Genomic DNA, 24,645 nt, shown 5'->3' with positions numbered 1-24,645 from the left:
CGTTTTTTGGTGACAAGGGATTCAATGAAAACAAAAACGTACTTTACTTACGATTGTACAGAAGCACTTTTGCAACTCTACTCAAAACAAGATAATTGACAACTTTACAAAGAGCGAGCCTAGTAGCCTAATCTCATGAACACAGACATATACACTTTTCATTGCCATAATTTAAACCAGGGAAACATCAACAGAGCTAAATAAAATGTCCCATAATGCAGGTTACTCTTTTGGTATCAGTATTGGTATACTTCCTTCCTCTTCTTTGTTGCATACTTTATATTCGTGATATTTTTTTTAAAAATAACTAATATACTTGAGTAATTGTGTGTTCCAACTTAACAAAATATTGTGTTATCTGTTTGATTTGTTACATCTCTAGTAGTGAGATAATAGGGGTTGTTTTCATTAGTCTCTGACTCTCTGTATTTCATCTCTTGTAGTTCATCTGTCTATATCTCTTTCTCATTTCATCTACTGTTCATCCACTCTCACTCTCTTTCTGATCGAGTAATTATGTCCCTTTTTATTCAGCCGGTTTATCTGTATCTTTTTGCTCTCTTTCCCAGCACTGCTCACTAGCTAAATGTGGCAGACTGAAACAAAGTGCATGTATATGCATGCTAACAAAGCTCTTTTTTTCTCTCTGTCTCACTTTTTTTTTAGCAAAGAAAGATCAGGATGGAGGAGAGGATAAAGTAGCTCAAAAGAAGAAAGTGAAGGAGCTGAAAGTTCTCGATTCCAAATCGTCCCAGAACCTCTGTGAGTACAGGCTCATAAATTTAACTGATCAGCACTACAGTGTGTAATGCACTGGTTTTAATCTCACATCTCTAATCATCTCAAACAAATTCAGCAAGCAGCGGTAGGTTGTTGAGTGTCCTTGAATAATTCTGTGTGTGTGTGTGTGTGTGTGTGTGTGTGTGTGTGTGTGTGTGTGTGTGTGTGTGTGTTGCAGCTATTTTCCTGGGCTCAAACAGACTGCCATATGAGGAGATCAAAAATGTAATTCTGGAGGTGAATGAGAAGGTGCTTACAGAGAACATGGTGCAGGTGTGTGTGTGCGTCTGTTTGTGACTTTGCCAGTAGTTTGCATGCACACTGGGGCTTCATTTGCATCTGATTTGACTTGTTTTGTGTGTCTGTGTGTGTTTCAGAGTTTGCTGAAGCTGTTGCCTGAGGAGGAGCAGCTGAAGGTGTTATCAGAGATGAAGGATGAATATGACGACCTCGCAGAGTCTGAACAGTTTGGAGTGGTGGTCAGTGTACACACACACACACACACACACTTGCACTTGCTCATTCCTCTGGTACAGTCTCACACTTGACAGGCCAGTAACAGCTCAATATGTGCAAATAAAGGTTTATGGTATTATTTACATTTCATCAGATTTCACATCCAATAAAGTCCATTTCCAAGGAACAGAATTTAAATCCTTCCAGAAATGAAGCCATAATTTGCATTTAAATCTTTGTCATTGGTCACACTGACCCAAGGTTGGAATTTATTGTGTACAGAGACTGCACAAATGACAGACATTCATCCCAAGAGATAGCAAAACAAACGATATGGAATATAAAGTAATAACTGTAGCAGTGCTATAGCACAAACAACAAACAATAATATAATAAAGATGTTAGAAAGCAAACACAATGGATTTAATCAGGTTATAATTAATTTTAAATAAATCAGCAAAGCAGTAACAGTGACTAATTGAAGTGATGCCGTCCCAGTGTCCCCGATGTTACCGCCAATTCCCACACACAGTCCCACATTCATACTCCATACACACATTAACAATGCTAATTACAATGGTTAATGAAAATAATGCATGTATAATGGGTACAAGCAGCAAGATAAATATACAACTTTATTTTTTTCTTTGACTGAAGTTTTAACAACATTGACACTTGTGTTTTTCTTCCGTGTCTAGGGTATAATAGCATAATATAACGTGATTGCTTTGTATGCCATATGTAGCGCACTACACGTAGTGTGTGCCATTTTTATATTCTACCACAGGAAAAAAAAGTAGTGGAAAAAGATGGTGGAATGTCACTGAGTAAATGTACAACTCTGTCTTTAAATATGTACTTTTAAGAGTACATATTAAGATTAAATAGTAATCCGCATTAAAACTACATTAACAATTACAGTCAATCTTTTCATTTATTTATTTACTTATTTATTTAAAGCTGCTTCTTCTTCAAACTCAGGTGACAGTTTCTCACTTCTCACTGGTTTTCTGACACTTGGTCTAACAGCACGCATCTTTTTCAGTGTAATAGCTAAGGAAACCAGTGTTTGTGTGTTGACATTTGATCTTAGGTCTGTATTCAGTACCTTTCCAGATTTAAGTTTAAAGTAACTGATAAAAATATGAACATGTGGGCCTGTGACTAATTGTAGCCTCAATATTCTCTCTCTTTCTCTGTGCTATAGATAAGTTCGGTGAAGCGTCTGAAGCCGCGGCTCAGTGCCATCTTGTTTCGGCTGCAGTTTGAAGAGCAGATAAATAACGTGAAGCCAGACATTGTGGCTGTGACTGCAGCGTGCGAGGAGCTGGTCAAGAGCAATAACTTTTCCCAGCTCCTTCAGATCATCCTGCTTGTAGGCAACTACATGAATGCCGGCTCACGCAATGCCAAGGCCTTTGGCTTCAGCATCAGCTACCTGTGCAAGGTTTTACACACACCAGACATCAGCTTACACACAAACATCTTCTCTGTAGTGTGAATATATGCATAGCAAGCAGCTGTTTAGCTGTAATTATCAATGCCATCTTTTTTTTTTTTTACACATAGCTCAGAGACACCAAGTCCACAGATCAGAAGCAGACCCTCTTGCATTTCCTGGCAGACATGTGTCAGGAGGAGCATCCCAACATCATGCACTTCCCTGAGGAGCTTATTCACCTGGAGAAAGCCAGCAGAGGTGCCTTTCTCCATAACTTCGTACCACCCAGCTCAATAATACATGTTTCTTTGCTTTCAGTTGCATTCACACGCCTTATTGCCCTTCTGTGTTACACTACAGCAATGCGTTTACTGTGCATAAGCACAAAACCCTTATTAAGAAAGTACTTGTTATGTATGAAATCTGTAACATATGTGATTCCAAGCAAATAATAATTTCAACACACTTCTCTGTACCTAGAAAAGGACATAAAACTTGATAATTTATAATGGAAGTCTCAGTTCAGTTGTTGGAATAATCACTAAAGATTTAAAATAAGCATAACATATCAAGTCTGTCTTAGGCTGAAACAGACATGAGAACTTGTCTTACCAAAGCTGTACTAATGTAGTTTTATCCAACATTCCAAAGATTGAGTAAGTAGTAATTGCAGTTACCTTTGTTTGCTTAAGATTCTGCACAAATTCTTCCCAACGAAAAAGTAGTCCCATCTCTAAAATAATTAATTATATACATTTAAAGCTTATTTACAAGTTTTTAAAGAAAGAGTAAGAGTTCTTTAATGCATTCTACAAAATGTGTCTTCTGTTTATTAACAGAGATTATGAGAGAGTTTCGAATATTCATGTTTTCTAGATTTTTTTTCTATTCTCCTTTCTCAGTACATGTCAGTTCTTGTTAGTGGTAGACTCACCTGTCCTACATATGCAGTGGATAGAGATTTGATTTAAAATGCTGGACTATTCTAAATCATAATTGTGTCCAGAGGAAAGGACAAACTGGGATAAGCATAAATTATTCACATAAGATGTAAAAAGGGGTCTCTCCTTTTCTTGTAGTCTCAGCAGAGACACTCCAGAAAAATCTGGATCAGATGGGGAAGCAGATCAAGGATCTGGAAAAGGACATCGAGACTTTCCCTCCTCCCCAAAATGAAAAGGACAAGTTTGTCGAGAAAATGACTATATCCTTCACATGACAGCAAATGCTTTAGGCTTTATTATAGTACTGGGTGGTATGACTGTCCAGTTCATGGTCCAGTATACTGGTTAAAATTCTTCTTAAGGTATGGATTTTATCCATACCTTAAGATTAAGGTTATACGTTTATACACGAAAACACACATAATACATGCAGAATGAGATTCGTGACAGAGCAGGCAAAAAAGGAAAAGGGATGTTGATTGTAAGTTAATCAGACGTTTTTGCCTCATCTGTAGTGTTTTTTCCTGCAGTGTTTGTAACTGACCCCTGGATGGACATGTGCTGTTAATATTCTTTAACTGATCTGAGTACAGTTTTGTGGCGACTGCGCGAGAGCATTTTGAGAAGCTCCAGCTGATGCACATCAACATGGAGAAGCAGTATGAAGACCTAGGCAAATACTTTGTGTTTGACCCCAAGAAGATCAGCCCCGAGGAGCTATTCGGAGACCTCAACAACTTTAAGAACATGTTCCAGGTAAGGTCAGAGGTCACGGTTAGGCTCTGGGACCATAATATGATGATAAAGCAATGGTTAAGGGTGTAGATTCAGATGGTAGGGATTCTATGCATGTTTATTTACTTTTAAGGGCAATTAAAAGAGATCAGTAGTGAAAACGTTATGTCTGTCTTGAGCTTGTTCTTTTGTCAGGGATAGTAAACAAACACACACAGTTGAAGATATATTTAGTAGTCAGTGCACCTGATAACCAGCTACTGTGTGTGTATATATGTGTGAGAGAGAGAGATGGAGGGAGAGAGAGAGTGTGCAGCAGCAGGTGGTTAGGCCATTATGTCTCCACTGTTTGCTTTTAGTGCATTAAACACAGCCATCCATGGAGACACTGATTCTCTCCCCCCCTTTTAGTCAGTATACTACAATTATTTAAACACACCAACACCGACAGGTACACAGATCAACCCCCGCATTTACTTCAGTAAACAAATAACAGAACACATTTAAAACTAGGCCAATACAAACATGTCTCTCATCACATGAAACATGCCTCTTACTGTCTTTGTTACAGCTGCATTGTGTGTGTGTGTGTTACAGCAAGCCGTGATTGAGAATCAGAAACGTAAGGAAGCAGAGGAAAAGATGCGTAAGGCCAAACTTGCGAAAGAGAAAGCCGAGAAAGAGAAAGAGGAGAGACAGAAGAGAATGAACGCTGGACACTCACTTAACATCAATGACGGTATGGCTTTATGTGTGTGAAGCTAGAACACTGCAATTCTGTTAATCAGCCACTGAGGGCAGTCATACTACATAAAAGAAATTTCTCAACCTGTGTGTGTGCATGCGCGCGCAGAAGACAGAAGGAGAGCTAGAGTAAAGGGCTCTGGGTGTGTGTGTGTGTGTGTGTGTGTGTGTGTGTGTGTGTGTGTGTGTGTGTGTGAGAGAGGAGTAAAGGACAAGAGGGAAGAATAATACCCATCATCCATTTCTGCTCTAGTGTACAAGTATGATATGCATGAGCCAAAGAACAAGCGAACATAGGAGTGGAGGAATAAAAAAGAGGAGAGGAAAGCATGGCTGCTCAATAAACAGTCACATAACACAAAATTAAATATTTCATGTACACAGCCACACAAAATTCTCTCTCACTTTCTCTCTCACTTTTTCCTCAGTGACCTAGTTTGAGTTCCCCTTTCTCTGTTTGGCTGCAGTTTGTTTGTCTTGGGATGCCAAAATTCCTAAATCAGTATTTCACCACTCTTTTGCTCACACACAGCTCAGTGAGTTAGGCTCATACTCTAGCACTCAGAATCAGTGTTCTGAATAACATAAAGTAGTGTAATGTAAAGAAGCTGTGCAGCAGTGAGAATAAGGTTATGGAAGGACAAAAAAAACATTTAAAAAAAAAAATCTGTTTACAATTAGACTTCGATTATTTGAGTGTCCATCGTACAAGTCCCTGTGATTGTTACTATGGAGGGGATAATGTGAGAGAACTAACGCATTCATATAAACCTGTGGTTTGAATCACAGCCAGAACTACTGTCAGAGCTGCTGTTATTGAAAATTATTCAACATATTTTACTCCTAATTACTTTACCATAACTGCTGCAGTTTTTTTTTTTTTTAAAGTTAATTTAGACACCAGACAGGGCTGCCAAACGCAGCCCAGCTAGACACTGTAAACTTTATATGTATTATCTGTCCAACAGCTTGCGAACTCTGTTTAATGCACGTTACACACATACACATGGTGAGAAAAGAGCAGCATCAGAACAAAGGCCTCAGTGTCTGAGTCTCATGCTCTCTCACTCTTGCTTTCCCTCTTCCTCTCACTCTCTCTCACATCCTAATTCACACACAGGGTTCAGTGCCCTCTCAGGGTCAGTGGATTTTTGGAATGTCCATGTCATTTCCAGGCATATAAACCCACTACATTTTCAGTGCAGTAATGACCTACAGTGTTAAACAGTTTATCAGCAGGCAGTCTTAGTTTTTTTTTCTTTGTATATACTCAGCTCTCTGTTTTTGAGTCATCACTGGGTATGTGTGCACTGTACTGTTCTCAGTTTCAGTCTGTACCCTCTAGACTATGTATAAGATGTTAATTATTCCATCTATCTGCACACACTGCTTGTGCAAGGTGTGTATAGGATGTGATTGATGCACTTAGTTAATAGTTAACAATAAGATATAACTACAACTACTATCATTGTTCAGTGATTTATGGAATGAATAGCAAATCTTCTTGTTCTGGAAATTAAGGCACAGGACACAGTGACAGTTAGGAGGTTAATCAGGATCAGATACGGGGTGATATTCAATATTATCAGAACATGTCTAATCAGCATCCAGAGGTTTGTGCATAGTGAAATTATTGCATTTTATCAGATGAGCAGACAAAACAGGCTTTCCTTTAGGTTTATAAGATTATATTCTTTTATTTATATATTGTTATTTATTTTTACTCTTTATTGTGAATATCATCATCATTATTATATGAATATCATTATATATTATTTAATCAAGACAGGTCACATTAATTCAATGTTAATCTTTTAGTTGTTAAATAGATACACTGTAAGTTTAATTAAGCAGCCCTTGTGACAACACACATTAGAAGAAATAAATGAGAAATAAATGTTTCATCTTTGGAAACTATTGAGCTCTGTTCTAGATTATTTACTCAGACTAGTACAGATGAGTATCTATTCAGCCAGGCAGAGAGAGGTGCTGCTTACAGGATGGGCTGTGTGTGCCCTTGTGCTTTCCTCTCACTCTCAGTCTCGGTTATTTCACAACCTGACCAATAGGTGTCAGGACTGTGTGAAGGATAGGAAGGATTCTGCATGTGCCCACGTGAGGATGTGAGGATGCGGATGTGTGTTGGAGGGGGATGTGTGGGAAGATCACGTGCGTGGAGGAGATGATAGGGCTGACCTACTTAGTTCTCATGCACTAACACACTTTCCCATATGCACTGTGTGCTTAGTGTGTGTAGTGTATTACATTTTATGCCTATAAGCTACACTATGATCAAACTATTAATAGAATAATAGTATTATTAGTCTTATTAGTGTATTATTATTATCTAGATGTTCAACTGCTCCTCCATTTCTGAACTAATTTACAAACTAACTATCATTGTTATGGATCTTATATGATTATTAGTGCAGGTTACTGTATGTACTGCATATATTAATGATATTTTACCATTTTAGAGAGATAACAGGCTTGTCATTTATGTTTAATTCTTCATTTTTGGAGTGAACACTCGTATGTGTATGGATATGCTGAAGATGTCTTGCAGTTTTTATTTCAATCCTCTTGGTGGCGTATTTGGACTGTGCAGAGCATTTTGTTTGTTTGTGGGTGTATGAGTGTCTAGTGTGAGTCTGAGTGTCTTTGTGTGTGTGCATGGATCCTCTTTGCATGGTGTGACAGCTCAGACATGAAGCCATCTGGCATCAGCTTTAACTAGGGATTATAGCCTGTGTTTGTATGTCTTCTGTGAGTTTGTTGGGGCAGGGTAGAGCATGCTGGGGGACTGGGACAGAAAGGGATCAGTCCCACTTTATCATGTTTTATTATGCCTGTCTCTGTGTGTGTGTGTGTGTGTGTGTGTGTGTGTAGGAGAGAGACAGAGTGAGAGACATAAAACCTTAACCTTGTTGTGTTCAAAGGAGAAATAATCAAAACCATCTGGTTAAAGCAGTAGCAACACCCAAGCTAATTTTATCCACTGCGCACACAAACTGTGCACTACATATCTGTTATAACTTCTGTTCATACAAACTCTTAGTTCTTAGCTATTTATGTCCTTTGTGTCTGCCTATGAATGTCTCCAACAGCTAAAGTGGGTCAGTGCCCATCTAGGTTCATGTATGTATCAGTCCTTCCGTCAGTTTCCTAATTGGTCTTCCCTATTTTGTAGTACAGTCTGTCATAGGATGTGATTTTCCCTATTATGAGGTGCCATACCCTCAGTGTAATAAGTAATCAAAGCTTTTCCACAATAGAAGCCTCTTCACCAATTGTAGGGCTTTTCACTAGAACAATTTTAGTTCCAGGAATATTTTAGTTCCTGCTACAGAGTAGGTACATGTGGAATAGGAATTGCTAATGTGAGACTTCCTGACAGCAGCTGGGACAGAAAAAATTGTTTATTTTAAACTGTTGGCTTTGTGAAGGCGCGAATGATGGAAAAAATCTGTCCCTCCGAGGATAAAAAAAAAAAAAAAAAAAAAACTTTCTTTCCTATGATATGTAAGAGTGTTAAGCCTGCTCTAATGTGTTGTCACCCTGCCTGTGAGTCCACAGACTGACTTCCTGTTTGTGTATCCATGTGTATATATGTGTTTGTACTGCCAATGATAAGTCTGTGGTCAGCTGACCTTCAGGTCTTGAGGTTGAGGCTTACCTTAATGAGTGAATGCATGGGAAATGCACGAGTGCCGTTAGTAATTAATAGAGGATTGTGTGTGTTTCGGGGTGTATGCATGGTGTTAAAAAGTTGTTTTCTTTGTGTTGGTTAGATGGCGATGAGACTGGTATCATGGATGGCCTGTTGGAAGCGCTGCAATCAGGAGCTGCTTTCAAAAGGAAGAGAGGACCACGGCAAGCAGGTAAAACACACACAGACCTGAACTGGAGCATATTGGTACAGTACAAAACTGGATTGAAGCCTACATCTAGTTTCCTCATCTGACACTCATGTGATCTTTAATAATGTTTTTCCAAATCACACGTGTAAACATTCAGACACACACATTTTCACTGAATGTCTCACAGTGTATATGCAGAATCTTTTAGTGCACTGGAGAAAAATACAGTAGATTTATATTTATATTTATTTAGCTGTCAGTCAACATGTTGTGCATAGTTGTTTATCGCAGGTCTTTTTCTTGAACGTCCAAGTGACATTCAATGGTAAAAGCATTAACTAGTGACCCCTGTCTCAAACAGGATGTAGAAACCATACAGGTTCAAATCAGGGACTATAATGTTTTTTTTTTTCTCTTCCTTGCACATGTGAAACATTTTTGGAGACTCTAGGCCAACGTAAAGCAGTGTTAATCTCTCTCAGTATTTTAAAGCAAAAACATCAACTGTTTTTGTAGTTTTGCTGGACCATGATCCTAACAGTCTTTGAAAATTACTACCTGATTTCCACTCATTATACTGATTATACAGGTATACCTCTTTCTGCCAGGAAGAGGTAAACCTTCATAAGGCCAATGTTACTATGTCTGTCTGGAAATGTAACTTTCAATAGCTCAGGAATGAGTTTGGAACGTTGCTGTGTATTTGACTGTTTGTGTGCATTTGTGTGTGTGAGTTGTAACCGGATCTTTGACTGAAAGAATCCAGATGTGGAACTGTGGCACGTGTTGAAATAACACACATACTCTCTCTCTCACTCTCTCTCTCCCCCTCTCTCTTTCTCTCTCTCTCTCTCTCTCTTTCTTTTTCTGTTTTTTTCCTTTCTCCTTCTCAAATTCCTTGTCTCCGCTTTGCCTTTTGCTTTGGTACAGCTGCTTTCTGGGCTTCTCTTATGCAGTCTTCTGGGAATCACAGTCTGCTAAAAAGAGGGGAGACAGAGAGGAATGAGCAGGGGTTGTGTTATTGCATGTCAGCCCTGGCTGCGCGAAATTCAGGGCTGTACAGTAGAGGTTGAGCAGATTAGCACCGTAGCTGTGAGCCCCCAGAGTCCCCACATCAGCAAGATGTGCCATGCTGATAGACTCTTAACCAAAAATACTGAGTGGTGTAATATCAAAAGGTGCTTCAACAATGTATTAGTTTAGGGGTGTACACACTTATGCAACCAGGTTATTGTAAGTTTTTTTTTTTTTTTTTTTTTTTTTTCCTATTTTACCCTAAAAATATTTCTGATTGTTTTCACTTAATTTTTACACATTGTAATTTCACATAGAGGGTGGAAAAAGTTCTGACATGATTTATCTTGGTTTAATTTTTTTACATCACAAAAACATGTCAAAGGAAAATTGGGCTTTCGTTCAGTGCTGAACTAAACGTAATAATTCCCAGATGTTCATTCGTAGCATTAATAAAAAACAATCTTCAAGCAGGATTGCACAGTTTCCTCAGTTAGCATTGCCATTTCACTAACGTTTTTGCTGTATATGGTATGACCTCTAATACCCTTTCCCCACCCAAGACAGACTTGGTGTGGGTGCTGGAGCTGGTGCTGGTTCCACCTTTTTAAGAAATAGCTTGTGTCTTCCCTGGTTTAAATGCTATAGCATTACACAATCAAAAAAGCAAGTGTTGTCTCTGGCTTTGAGAACTTATTTCACCATCCAAAGTCAAACCCTTTAGTGTGTATTAACAGCAAAAAGGTGGCAATGTAGCTTTTATTCAGTTTGCTGCCAGCCCCTGAGATCATAAATTTTACTTACTGTAATATACTATTATCCAGACAAGAATGAATTTGCTGGAGCCAAACAAATTTTGCCTGGTGAGAACCGGCTCTTTTGCGGTGAAAGAGCATGGAACGGTTCAAGATTAGACACCGGAATAAACACCTCGCTGCTGGAAAAGAGCTATAAGTGTTTGTCTATTGTGTCTATTTTTGAGAAGGTGTGGAACTGTGATTAAATGTAGCTGCACAAATACAGCCTTCCGCCATATCTCTCTCTCTCTCTCTCTCTCATTCAGTAGCATACATCCTTTGTGTGTGTTTGTGTGTTACTGGAGTGAGTCATTGTTACCCATATTTTTAGCCTCTGTGAGATGACAGAACAACCTCCTGTTTCCCTGGTGACTAAAACTCCTCTGACTCATCTGACCATACGTCACTGACAGCAAAGACTATTCCCTACTACTTACACACACTCACACACAACATGACCCCAACATTAACCACATGAAAAATAAATCCAGAACAAACACCACCTCTCTCAGAAGTTAGAGATTTCAGACGTTCCCAGTGAGCTCCACCCTACACCATGAATGTGTAACTCCCACATTCCATCAAACACACATACACACATCTACTCTAGCAGTCAAAATGTTGGACACATCTGCTCATTGAAGGTTTTTCTTCATTTTTATCATTTTTGAATAATAATGAAGACATTAACACTTTGAAATAACATATGGAATTGTGCAGTGACCAGAAAAAATCATCAAAATGATTTTAAATTTGACATTTTTAACGGTATTCCTCATGATGCTTTATACACTTTTGGCATCTCATCTAGCTTCACCCACAAAGCTTTTCTTAAAGTTCCCAAATAGGACAAGCTCCTCACTGCTTCTCCTTACTTCTAAATGAAAACTACTAGTTTGGGTAAACAATTTAGAAATAATTGCTAACGAGTTAGGAATAATATTTACAAAGGCAGTAACCTCACCATTTACACTTGTTTGAACCAAATCTACTTTAAGACTGTGAAAAATCTGTATTCATTTTGGTGTGTCCAAACTTTTTTGAGTGGTTTTGTAAACACACACATCCCCACATGCCAGCCACACCCACAATGACTCTACAAACCAAGTGTTCATCCTATGCAGGAGCACAATTGTTCAGACACACACACACTTGTGGCTGACAGAGTAGACGCTCAATGAATGGAAGGAGACTGCAGGCATGCGGAAGGGAGTCAGATGATGAACTGTCACCTCTCACCCCTGACCCAGAGTAATGATGGAGAGACCAATCAGAAGAAAGACTCTCAGCAGCTGCTGAGCTCCTGACACACACACACACACACACACACAGTGCTTATATGCAGGCCAATGCCACAGACATTTTGGTGGAGGGGGAGGTGCTAGCCACACTCCCATTCCCAATGCTGCCATTTTAATGCTGCATTTTTCTGTATAACATGGACTAGAACTGTTGAAACGTTGTTCCTTTGAGAAAGCACAATTTTACCATGTCAGTGACCAGTCCTGTCATAACAGATCAGGAGTTTCTTCCTGAAAATAATGTTTCTTCAAGATATAAAAGCAGTCAGAGATCAGAGATTTCCATGCACTACCTTAGTGTGACATATGGATCTTGTCATGCCCTACAAATTGTATAACCCGAGCCTGTCAAGATCCTACACAGTTCATACTATATATAGAAATTGTCCCCAATTTATAGTGCTGGCTGGGGACCAGTTTTACCTTTTAGGGTCATTACAAACCTTGAACAGATATTATATCTGCAGCACTAACCACTTTTGGGCTTGCTATATAAGGCATCTCAATCAGAGGCTTCAGTAAATGTCTTGTCATTTGTTTTGAGAAACATAGTGCAGTTACAGCAGTACAACATCTATTAGCATGATTCTGGATAGATTTACATATATTGTCCAAAAACATTGCATTTCTTTGCAAATAAAATAATAATGTACTACTGTCATGGTCATTATTTAGTTAATTAGTTATAAGATTTTTTATGGGGCCATAACATACAATCCAAACTGCATATATGCCTATAATTATACGTTATATTGTCTGGCAAAGTAAGTAAGGTTAATGATTTTTAAAATATTCTTAATTTTTTCTTTCTATCGGGCTTGATAGAGTTACAGTGGTGTGACTGGTTATCGGTGACAGAGCAGAATGAAGAGAACAGCACGTGTGTTATTGAATTTCTCTTTTAATTTTTCCTTTAGAAGTGTTCCAGGGAGTGAACTAGAACACTAATACTAGTGCCAGAAAAATCTCTTTGAACTCCAGAAATGTGTGATCTGATTACGCCTACAGATTTTGTAACACTTTTCACAGTCTTTATTAAGAATAAGCTAACAGTCAGTCCTTGTTTAATTTTGTGGTGTTCGCGATTATTGACTCATTTTAATGCTAAGAGTGGATACAGTAAAAGTGCCTGCCTTTTATTCTTTTTTTTTTTTCCTAATGTCAGCAGCTTGCCAGTCCTTCAATAATCAGCTGGTGCAGCCAATCAGGAGAAGGGTGTGTTTTATCTATAAAATAGCCCAAGTTTTATAAAAGGCTGCACTTCTGCCCATGTGGGGTTGCCTGCATTTATTTTCGTCTCTGTCGTATACACACATCTGCCAGGTCATGACCTACCACACAAAGAGCTCGATATGATCCTACCACCAATGACTGGGCACACACACCACATCACAAAAGAGAAGTCACACACACACTTCTGCTCTAAAAGACTAGTACTCACCAAACATTTTCACAAAAGAATGAACAAAGACCAAGATGACCACTACACAAAGGACTTTCTTCCTCCCTCTCTTCTTCTTTCTTTTTCTCTCTCTCTCTCTCTCTCTCTCTCTCACACACACTCTCTCTCTCTCTCTCTCTCTCTCTCTCTCACACACACTCTCTCTCTCTCTCTCACACACACACACACACACACACACACACACACAATATATATATATACAGCCCAATATGAGCACTCCATATAATTCAACACACCAACAAGCCCACACACCAACACACCAACAAGACCACCTTAGTTCTTTACACACCCTTCTTAGCCACTAGCAAAGTGAGCATCCAGCCACTAACACTCACTTTCTAGCTGCTGAGAGCACCACACACACTCATATGCTTAGATAACACATCTCCCCTGTTCCCTCTAGGGGGTGCTAACTGCCTCAGATGACACACAGGAGAACAGAAGGTTTTGATTGAGCACACATGCATACCATACAAATATAAAGTGTTATTATTTAGCCTAAAGTTTACTTGAATACACACGAGTATATTCCTTTTGCTTTAACCACATAAAAATACAGAACAAGTGTAGTTTCTCTTACAGATTTCACAATGAACTCTATCTTACACGATGATATCTATTTAAAGAACACACGTCTACTCTGCTGGTCTAAAATTCAGATACATCTGCTCACAGATGGGTTTCGTCATGTCTTTCTATTTTCTATTTTAGAATACAAAATGAAGACATTAACACTATGAAATAACATATGGATTTGTGCAGTAACCAAGAAATGTTTTAAACAATCCAAACTGTTTTTATTATTTTTTAAAACCAGTATTCCTGATGAAGCTGTGCACACTTTAGGCTCCTTCTCAACCAGCTTCATGAAGAACTGAACCCAAGAAGCTTTTATCAAAGTGTCTTTAAGCCAACGAAAAATGTACATTCAATTTAGTCTCCAAACTTTGACTTCTACCATTTAATTTCCATGATTGTTCTTACTTAAGGATTACATGATTGCACAAGATTATATACCCCTTGTTTTTAACTGTAACTAGGTAAAGAATTAGGTGGTAGTTTAGGGAGGTTGTTCACAGTTTGTCTGTGTGACACAGTTAAACACTGTCATCCACTTTGACAAAGGAGGAAGATCTAGTTTTTGATGGGAGAAGTTCATAGTCGTGATCAGTTCAGAATGGATTGCAGTCATTGTCTTTGATGCTTAAAAAAAAAAAATACAGTACTCTGTATGTGGCTGTCCCTCATACACACACTGCATATGTGTTGTGTTTGTTTTGTACACACTCGGCTGAAAGTTAAAAGGTTGAAAAGTTGAGCACGGGTTATACAAAGTGTGTTTATAGCTTATCAGAGTAAACAGTTACAAAACCATTCAAAGTGTGTTAGGCTTATATACACAACAGAGATTTAAAGTGTGTCCTGTGCAGCACAGCCCTCATCCCAGCATAGCGGCACGTTCTGCGCACGGAAGTAACCATTTCATCTGGCTGAGGGAATCTGGGCTGCAGTTGCCAAACCAGAAACGGCACCGGGTTTTTAGAAATTTTAAATGTTAAATTAAAAATCTAAAATTGATGTCTTTCATGCTCTTTTTGTTCAGCAGTATTTCACTAAATATCAGAAATGTAATGAAGCAGTGTTGTAGTGGAGAGCAATGGAAAATGAGTTTAGCCAACTGTCAGGTTTTCTGTTTTTTTTTTTTTTTTTTTTTTTTTTTTAGGATGAATGGTGATTTAGACTTCTGGGGCATTTACATAAAGCGCAGTTAGATGACAAAGTTAATATGTGCCAACAGACAGGTGAGAGAGAGAAAGAAAATGAAGGGAAAATGACAAGCAAGCAGAGGGACATGAATGTTAATTAAACATTGCAACTTCTTCTTATCTCCCATTTTCACTGATACAAGAAGTTACCATGTGTCACTGCTGTTATTGTCCATATAGGCTACATAAGATATGTTATTGCGATCGATATATATATATATATATATATATATATATATATATATATATATATATATGCTATGTTATTGCGGAACATGCTGTGATAGAATCTTTTTTGTTCTGAGATCAGGGAAGTCTTAGCCAGCTGCCCTGAGACGCTTTTATCCATCATACTCTGTTTGGAGTTCTGAAGACCAAGGGCCTTCTTTAACAGTGCAAACATAAACAAGATTATTTTATCATCAAGTCAGTTATTGAAAATTATACTGGAGGTTCTGTTTATGGGTTTTAGATGAAAACCAACAAAAAACATGAAATGTTCTTTAAAAAAATATTTTACAAAGATTTATTTCCTGCAACATTTTTGTGGTTTGAGGTTAGAATTGTTATTAGGCTGTTATTCCGACTGACAATTTTGCACCTAAGAACTTTCTTCCTATGTATTTTACCCTGTGAATATGTCAAAATGGACACCACAGTTGAATTATATTATATAATACTTATACATTTGAGTTATTTTCTGTAAATCAAACATGTAATCAAAATCAAACTGTAAATCAAGGCTTTGGGCAGAAAACATAAAACAAACATCTCATCTCTGACCCTTGAAACTTTGTTCATTTAAAGCCCATATAGGATATAAGCCATGAGATATTACATTATTTTAACAATAATGTTTTATAATTATTTATTGATCACCTTTTTAAAACATGCATGTCTACTTTTTGTTCATTTTTAATTAGTTTCTGTCCATTAGGGTTTAATTAGATCAAAAGAAAGAAAAACAGACGGTAAAATGGACAATTATGAATTGATTATAATGATGACCTTCAAGAATATAGCAGTTGGGTCATGAACATGTTCTATTTGGGGTCCTGCAGACCAGACAGCTCAAAACAAACATAACAGAACCAATGAGCAATATCAACAAAGCATGAGGGTTACAAGTGTCCTAGAACACGATGAACATTATTGATTCTGTGGGTGCTGTGCGTCCGGGGCTGTTAGTTAGTTATATCCATTACAGGAGGTGTCAGAGAAAAGCTGACAGCAGGACACATACACACACACACACACACACACACACACAAACACATAAACACACACACAGGAGGTCATTGTCCTGAGCTTCTGTGAGAAGGTCATGTTCTCATTTCACACAGAACATCACGTCTCATATGTTCAGCTCTGATATTCTCAAACTCCTTCCCTTTTTCCCCCGTTTTTTTTTTTTTTGTTTGTTTGTTCCTTTTTCTAATTTGTCTTTCATCCTCTCTTATCACTTGCATATCCTGTAACTGCTTTTTTGCTTCTCCAACAGACTCAGTGCTGTCTTTGTCCCAGCTCATATTGGACACCTGCTCGGTAACGTGTGTGTGCCTGTGTGTATCGAGAGCATGCCATTTTATGCAGTGCGGTGTTCATTGCAGGTGTTATTTGTTTAGTGAACCATGTGGCTTAGTGAGATCAGTGGCAGTTTGGGTGTGTACTTATGTGTACACCAGCCAGCAATTGATTTTCATCCATGGTTCACTTTGCATAGGGTTTTTTTGTGTGTGCGCGTGTGTGTGGCTCTCTTGCATGTAATTAATATAGTGCTGTAGTAAACATCATACAGGAACTGTTCTGTGAAGTAAAACAGGACAAGTGAATTTTAAACCATCCTACTGCAATACTGAACTGAGCTTTCCATGGACAATATGTTTGCAATAACTAAACACCATATATCATGCATGTCACCCCACATGTATTAACATAATTGAGAGATGGTTTTAGAAGTTTAGATCACTGTATGAGCATTTAGTCTTTGAGGTAAAGAGGGCAGTGTGTGCAGAGAGAAAATAACGCTTCAGGCAGTCATCATTAATGAAGCCAGTATTTGTAGCTTCCTGGTCTGCCTGCAGTCATTTTGATTTTGAAAGAGCTCTTCATTATACACAAAAGAAACTAGAAACTGTTAGTATCTCATCTTTGTAGCTCATAATTGTTATTCATTCTAGTGACCTGTGTAAGCATATTTCATTTGTGTGTAGATTTTTTTGTGTGTCTTTTTTTTTAACATCTGCATGTGTTTATTGTACCTGCTAGTTTTCAGCAGAAGTGTGATATTGAAGTGTTGCTGTTCTTTGACATGTTTTATCCTAGGTTCTGTTTGAACTATAACATTCACTATTTGACTTTTGCCCTTTAAGTAACAGCTTTAATAACAGTCTCAGTGTATTTATTTGACGATCAAAGTTGACGATTCACTCAGTTCAAGTTTCCTACAAGGGTATGGAAAGTATGCTGTTTGAATCAGGTCATTTCTAGGTCAGGAAAAATATGGAAAATATGCAGAGAGAGTATGCAAAATTTTTTATCATCATACATTCATTTTTCACTTACCATATTAATAATTATATTCAGAATTAAGTTTCATTAGGAATTATTTTATCTGAGTTAATCCCAATGAGCCTATGATCTTATACCTAAAATGGAAAATTGGCAATTCTTGAATACTGGCTAATCAATATCAAATACAAAACTAGAAAAAGTAGATGTGCTTCATTTGTACTTTGTGTTGAGTTTATAACCATGATTCTTTGTGGTTAAACAGCTTGTCTACTGAATGCCTGTCAGCCTTTCTCTTATCCAAAGATAATATTTCTATATATTATAAAACATCAGTGGAATGTATGCTGTGCATTACAACACAAATGCATGTTAACAGAATTACATTCTGCTTGTTTTCTTAAATCCATGCAGGTTGGGCTTATAAATGCGATTTTACAAACTGTAATGGTTTTACAAATCTGCCACAAAAACACTAACCAGGCCTTTAAAGAGGAAGTTCACATGCTTTGGCTAACCTTTTACCATTTCATCTCTCTGTTTCGTTCAGGAAATCGGAGAGGAGCTGGCCATGCAGTGACAAACATTCTTGCAAAAGAACTGCTTCAGGAAGACACCAAGGCTACAAAAAGCGTCAAAAAGACCCGAATGGACAGTGAGAGCAAGAAGGCGGAGTCAGCAGAAGACACAGGTTCACTGGAGGATCTCTTGGACGATGCCCCACTACGGTCTAATTAGGAACTTCCGGTACTGACCCTCCCTTTCCTGCTGAAGGAGTCAGGGGGTTGAACATTGCTGGGGGCCAAATGTGACGGCAGGGCTTTCTCTGACCCACACCCCATATAAGCCTTCATGGCTTCCCATTGGCCAATTTTACTGTAGAGGAGGGGATCTGTTGGCCCCGCCCCTAATTGGAGTGCTACACTCATACCTGCACTCATCCACTGCCCTATTTTCATCACTTTTTTTCGTATCTTATTTTTACACTTCTTGAAGGTAAAATCAGATCAACCCAAAGATCTGTTCTTAAACTTTGACACATACCGGGTGTTACATTCCAGGATGTTTCTGCACTTATATTGAGTTTCTTTTGACTTTTAGTTGTTTTTCAGTACTTCGTATCTACACGCAGAAATTCAGTTTGTAGTTTTTTTTTTCTGGAGCCAAGTGTAACTACTATGCAAAATATACTGTATACAGAGTGTTAAAGATAAAGTGAATTTCCATTACATTAGCACAAGCAAAACAAAAAAGTGCCAACTGATAGCTTAGAAATGTACGTACCAGCAAACTGTTCAATAAGAGTGTGCCTTTAAGTGGAGTGGAAACCAAACACAGGCAGGCATGTTCTCAGACAGTTCATTTGAGAGAGAGAGAGAGAGAGCGCGTGTGTGTGTGTGTGTGTGTGTGTGTGTGTGTGTGTGTGTGTGTGTGTGTGTGTGTTATATTGAAGGTCAGGTACCTCATTGTGAGACTTTTTCCCCCAATATTTCTGCTGTTTTTGTTTTTTTTCCCTTTAGAAAGCTCTATCTGCATATCTCATAGCTAAATCCAGAATAGTGTCTCATTATATCACCACAGTGATGGACAGTGTGTGTGAGCATTTACGCACTGCTCTGTATAATTACTACAGTGGATAAACTGTCATAAACATCTCAAAAACAGTTCTGTTTTGTGTATGTCTGAGAGCTATGGATAGGCATGTACTGAATTTCCCGCACACTTAGTCGCTGCTCAGAAAGTGCTGCAGTCTGCGCCTGTTATCCTGTCCTTGTTTGATTTAAGACAGATTTTGACTTTTACTTGTGCCAGATGAACAAACAGTTCATTCCCTGCATGCAGGGAAATCTTTAGCTGTCAGCACAAAACAGAATCAGTAGAATAGTTCAGTTACTGCTCTCTCTGTTCTCAGATACATAGCTGAGTTTCAGTACTTCTGCTGGAAATGATCTCAAATTTAGCGGAATGTCACTTGCTGCGTCACTGCTCTTAAACATATAATCAACTATTTTACTGTTTGCTGGAGCAATATACACATTTCACATTTCAAGTTAGATGTCTGTAAGGGTTTTTGAAAGACATTTTTGTCCTGAATGTACCGTGACATCATCATAGGTCTTAAAACACTGTACACACGCTTATTGACTGCAAGGCATCCTGGATGTTCTGCTGCAGTTATTCGAATATGCAGCTGCTTGTTAGTTTTCTGTTTTATCCTGAGAAGTCATCTTCCATAAAACAGTTTGTATTGTATGGGTGACTCTGTAGCATGTGTGTAAGGATGATTTAGCAATTATAAAGCCTCTACACATCGGCCGAGCCATTTAGCTTGTGTGAAGTGCACTTTGCAAATCAGTTGAGGAAGATTTAGCCATAGAACTGACTCTCACAAGCTCTCCTTTGTTTTCACTCACCTGGCATTAATACCAGGGAATCATTTGTGTATATGAACTCCAAGTCTTGTAGTCCAACAAAAGAAATGGTGGAGAAAAAGTAGTTTTAAATTCATTTGCACCTTGCAGTTCAGATTTCAAGAGACTTTGATGCTTTGCATTTGTAAAATTTTGCAAAATAGCAGAGAAAGGCTTCACTCTTATACCAATGTCAAAATAAATCCATACAACAAAGTGAAAGCATGGGCAGAGTTTTTCAGAGCCCTCTGGAAGCCACACGTCAGTTCTAACTTTAGGTCACTGATGGCTGGATTAGAGCCTCGCATGGCATTTACTGAACATTCCATTTACTGCACATTCAAGTATGGTAACTAATTGATTTATGTACATGCTGGAGAGCATCATTACATCACTGGATTGAGAAAAATACAATGCATAGTCTTTTTTCCATTTTATGGACAGATTTTCTATATAAATTTTTATTGATTGTTTTATTTTTAAGATTAATGTAATTAGAAATACAATTGGTAATGTGTGTGTATATTGAATTATCTTTAGATAAATGAATGCTTTCAATTCTGTTCATCCCTTGCCATTAAAAAAACCTTTAGTAGTATCTCGTTTTGGTTTGTGTGTTTGTGTGAAAGTGTGTGCAGCGCTATTAATGAGAGGACCTAATATGACATGAGTGATGATTATAAGTTCTTGTAGTCCTTTATACCATCAAACTCCTTAATGTTTGGAATAAATGAGCATTTTAATTTTTCTCCTAGAGCTTTTTTGTGGTATCAGCTTTTTTTGTGGGTCAGTATTTGGTCCTCACAGATACAGCAGCAGTGTGTTCTGATATGTGGGAGCTCTGGATTACAACTTTCACAGCACTGCTTCAGAAACTCTACTGGCTGCAGCAGCAGTTGTTTTCAACCTGAGGTTACTACAATATAATGTTATAGGGCAGCTGCTGCCTGGTGTTTGTCTCTCTCTCATGGTTTTATTCCATCTAGGGTTGTAAGGACACTCAAAATGTGATGATGAGTTTGATCACCAGAGGTCCCAATCTATGCAACCCACAGAATTCAAATACATATATAGAATGCACACTGGTCACATGATCACGTTCTTTCATGGAGTGCCTACAAGATCATCTGCACTTGTGAAGTGACCGATAGCCCGATAGCTCCAGATTGCAATGGGCAACATGCATTGTGTTATAAGGTTTGATGACCACATTACAAGAGTTGAAAAGAACTCTGCAGTAGCTTTCATTTTAGCCGAGTTCGGAGCTCTATTTCTGCTACAGAGCTCACTATGTTTCAGTCTCAGGGACTCTTTGTTTATTCAATCAAAATTTTTAATAAAAATTGAGTTTTATTCAAGAGTTCATTTAATTTTGTTTACATTTTTGAATTGAATCAAATGATAAACACAATATCGTGAATTGAATCAAATCATTACCGACATGTATCGTTACACCCCTAATTTCATCCTTCTCAAATTCCTCTGCTGTTCTCTCTCTCTCTCTCTCTCTCTCTCTCTCTCTCTCTGTTTGTATCCACTTTTCCACTCCGGGTTGCCAATGTTCCATAGTACTTCCTCTCTCTCTTGGGCGTTGTGGTTTTAGGGGAGACAGGTAATATTCTGCTGTTTGAGTTGTGAATCATCTCTATTTTGTTTGAGTAAGGGTAAAAGTTTAAATGCTGGAATCAGGATTTATTTTATTTATTTATTTATCTAGAGCTGTGTGATATGATGATTTCTGACACAACACTGTTGAATTCTCAATTCCAATTGTTCAAAGATCCTGCTTTTTCTATAACAGCACCCCAGATTGTAGAGCTGACTGTAATTCAAATCTCATATTAATGTGCTCTTTCTGTTATAATTTCTATAATGACACCTTATGTTTCTATAATGAAGCCTTTGTAAGTCGAAAGCAAAGCTGTTCCACTGCCATTTAAATGTAACTATAAATGGATATAAATTATGATGTGTATGGGGTGGTAACAATAACTGCTTAGCATTGGGCTGTCACACCCTGTCATCAATTTCATTGATTTTGTTCCTACAGCAGCATATACCTTTGTGTTTTATTCCTTGCATAATATTGATATCATGCTAAGTTACATCACAAACATTTTTTGAAACATGGTCTAAATGGTATAAACTCCCAGGAGCCATCAGTAGATCCCAACTTCCATTCTTCCTCCTTCTAGCTTAATCTATTATTTTCACTGTAGTTACTGAATAGTGTGTTTTTAGACTGATATTATAAGCTCAAAGTTTAAGGCAAAATAATAATAGGTTTTTTTAAAGGCCAACAAAAAATCCAAGACATGTTTGTTGGAAATCTGCTTTAGCTTTTTTATAGTAGTTTAAATGCTATAACTTTGTTAGTATTTTTTTTTTTTTTTTTTTTTAGCAATCCTAAATATCATGATTTATTGTGTAAAAACGTCATATCTTTTGTCATATAATTTTGCCATATAACCAGTGCCTATTGGAATTTCATCTCTATTATAATGCTGATCATTGAACTACAAATAGCACTCATCTTCCTGCTGACCAGAGCATGTGCTAAACATATGCCACACGACTGTCATGGGTCTGCGCTTGTGTGGTTTCAAGGTTAGTAGAAAAGAGGATTATTGACATGCAGGCTGCTGTTTAAGTACTTCAGTTCTGAAGGCGAGGTGGCCAGGACAATGTGCACGTTGTGTATTTTACTCCTGCTTTATCACACCTTATTCAACTAATCAGCTAGTTAAAAGGGCCTTGCTGAGACAGTGGAAGTGTGTTAGAGCAGGGAGAACACTAAATTGTGCTCCAGCACCGGGGTTGGGAAAGTGATGATGAAATGTCTTCTTTTGCTTGTATCTTGGTTTTCATAGCCAGGACAGAAAGGTCTCATGACTTCGATGCAGACGTCATAATCCCAGCATGCATCTGAAGTCTTTTCTCATGATTTCATGTTTGCTGTTATTGTACAAACTGTACATAAAATAAAGAATATAGGGAAGAATGAGCCTATGTGGATATCCAATAATGGAGGAAATGATAACTTATCTGAGAGTGACTTGAGCTGCGTTAGTTAAGAAGTTGTTAAAAATACAAACTGTCATGCAGTTTTGCTTTCAGACAACAGATTGTGTGTGTTGGAGGTCTAGTAGGGGGTGACCAGTTAAGTAGTAAAAACAGCACATGACAGGAGGGAAACAAGGAGCCCGGATCTAAAGAACAAAGGAAGGAGGAGAGATAAGGGAAATGACTTCATAATTAGACAGTCATAATGAAACAATTACTGTAGCTCATTTACTTTAGAGAAGGCAAAGGATGAAAGCGTCTGTGTGAGTTCCTTTATTCAAGACAGCCACAACAGATGTGTGTGTCTGTGTGTGCCCCAAGGAGAGGAATGTCTGACAGCTTTGACCTTGTGGGGACATTTGGCTGGTCCCCATAAGGAAATCTGCTTTTTTGTTTGGTTTTGTTTTGTTTGCTATTATTTAAAAATATAATAGATTCCAGTAACTCTGTTTTAGTTACTGAGGTTAAGTTAGTTATATTTAGTTATTTTAATCATTACTTTTTCTACATGAATAGATAAGTCAGTGGAAGGTCCTCACAATGAGTGTGTGTGTTGTCTGAATGCTTGTATACACGGATATTGTACAGATATTTGCGTGTTAGCCAAATATGCAGTTTAACTTGAATGTTTTGCATATGGATTAATGCTATGACATTTTTTTTTAATGACATGTTTTCAGCTCAGTGTTTTTGTGTGTACTATTATTAGATGACTGTCTTTTCTCATCTCTACAACTTGTTAAGTCTTCTTCGTACTCTTTCCTATTCTCTAGTTGTCAGTAATGTATTCTCTCTCTCCCTCTCCTCCATTAAAAGGTTGTTTGTGGTGAAGAGTGCTGGCACATAATTGGCCCGATAGTAGCCAGACGACACAGTGGAGGACACGCTGATATAATAATGAGCTTAGGAGACACACATGACCAATCAGAAGCCAGGGCTCTAGTTCCCATGAGGGCTGATTGGCTGGCTTTGTGTCCCTGTGGTTTCCAGGTATCCGGGTAAGTGCTGGAGAACATTTCACAGAGGGAGAAAAAGACAAATGTCTAATATAGTGTTCATGATTGACTTTTTCATGTTCTCTGTATTCACATTTAATTTATAAGTTGGTGTCTATGGAAATGTTTTTAAAAATCCACATCATTGACCTCTATTAATCTGAAGTTTCTTTAAGAATAGTGAAAGTCTCCCTTTATCCAAGGCTTCAAAATAAAGTACCTTCTTATTTCCCTCCCTCTCATTCTTTCTTTTCTTCTGACTTGCTGGAGCTTGAAAATGAAGTAGCCTGATGAATGTGGTGGTCACTTTTCACAGCTTGAGTCCACCTTTTTCTTGGAATTTCTCCTTCAAAACACTGAGATGT

The 24,645-nt window shown here is 38.0% G+C and overlaps 1 protein-coding gene across 2 annotated transcripts; it reads left to right on the top strand.

Annotated features, from left to right (window-relative positions):
- The first annotated feature begins 605 nt into the window (after positions 1–605).
- On the top strand, positions 606–20,820 carry LOC128318948 (protein diaphanous homolog 1). Of its 2 annotated transcripts, XM_053237208.1 has the most exons (11): positions 606–762; positions 959–1,053; positions 1,158–1,259; positions 2,444–2,683; positions 2,806–2,935; positions 3,757–3,882; positions 4,214–4,377; positions 4,954–5,095; positions 8,892–8,981; positions 16,802–16,845; positions 18,362–18,527. In XM_053237208.1, exons 1-11 carry the CDS (start codon positions 621–623, stop codon positions 18,389–18,391), a joined length of 1,305 nt encoding a protein of 434 aa, XP_053093183.1. In that variant the 5' UTR covers positions 606–620; the 3' UTR covers positions 18,392–18,527. The 2 variants fall into 2 exon arrangements, with proteins under 2 accessions (XP_053093183.1, XP_053093182.1); XM_053237207.1 differs by lacking the exon at positions 16,802–16,845 and having other exon boundaries at positions 18,362–20,820.
- Positions 20,821–24,645: the final 3,825 nt, after the last annotated feature.

This window comes from Pangasianodon hypophthalmus, chromosome 9, assembly GCF_027358585.1.
Source record: "Pangasianodon hypophthalmus isolate fPanHyp1 chromosome 9, fPanHyp1.pri, whole genome shotgun sequence".
NCBI classification, from domain to species: Eukaryota; Metazoa; Chordata; class Actinopteri; order Siluriformes; family Pangasiidae; genus Pangasianodon; species Pangasianodon hypophthalmus.
The sequence above is the reverse complement of the archived record's forward strand: the minus strand, read 5'-3'. Positions and strand labels throughout refer to the sequence as shown.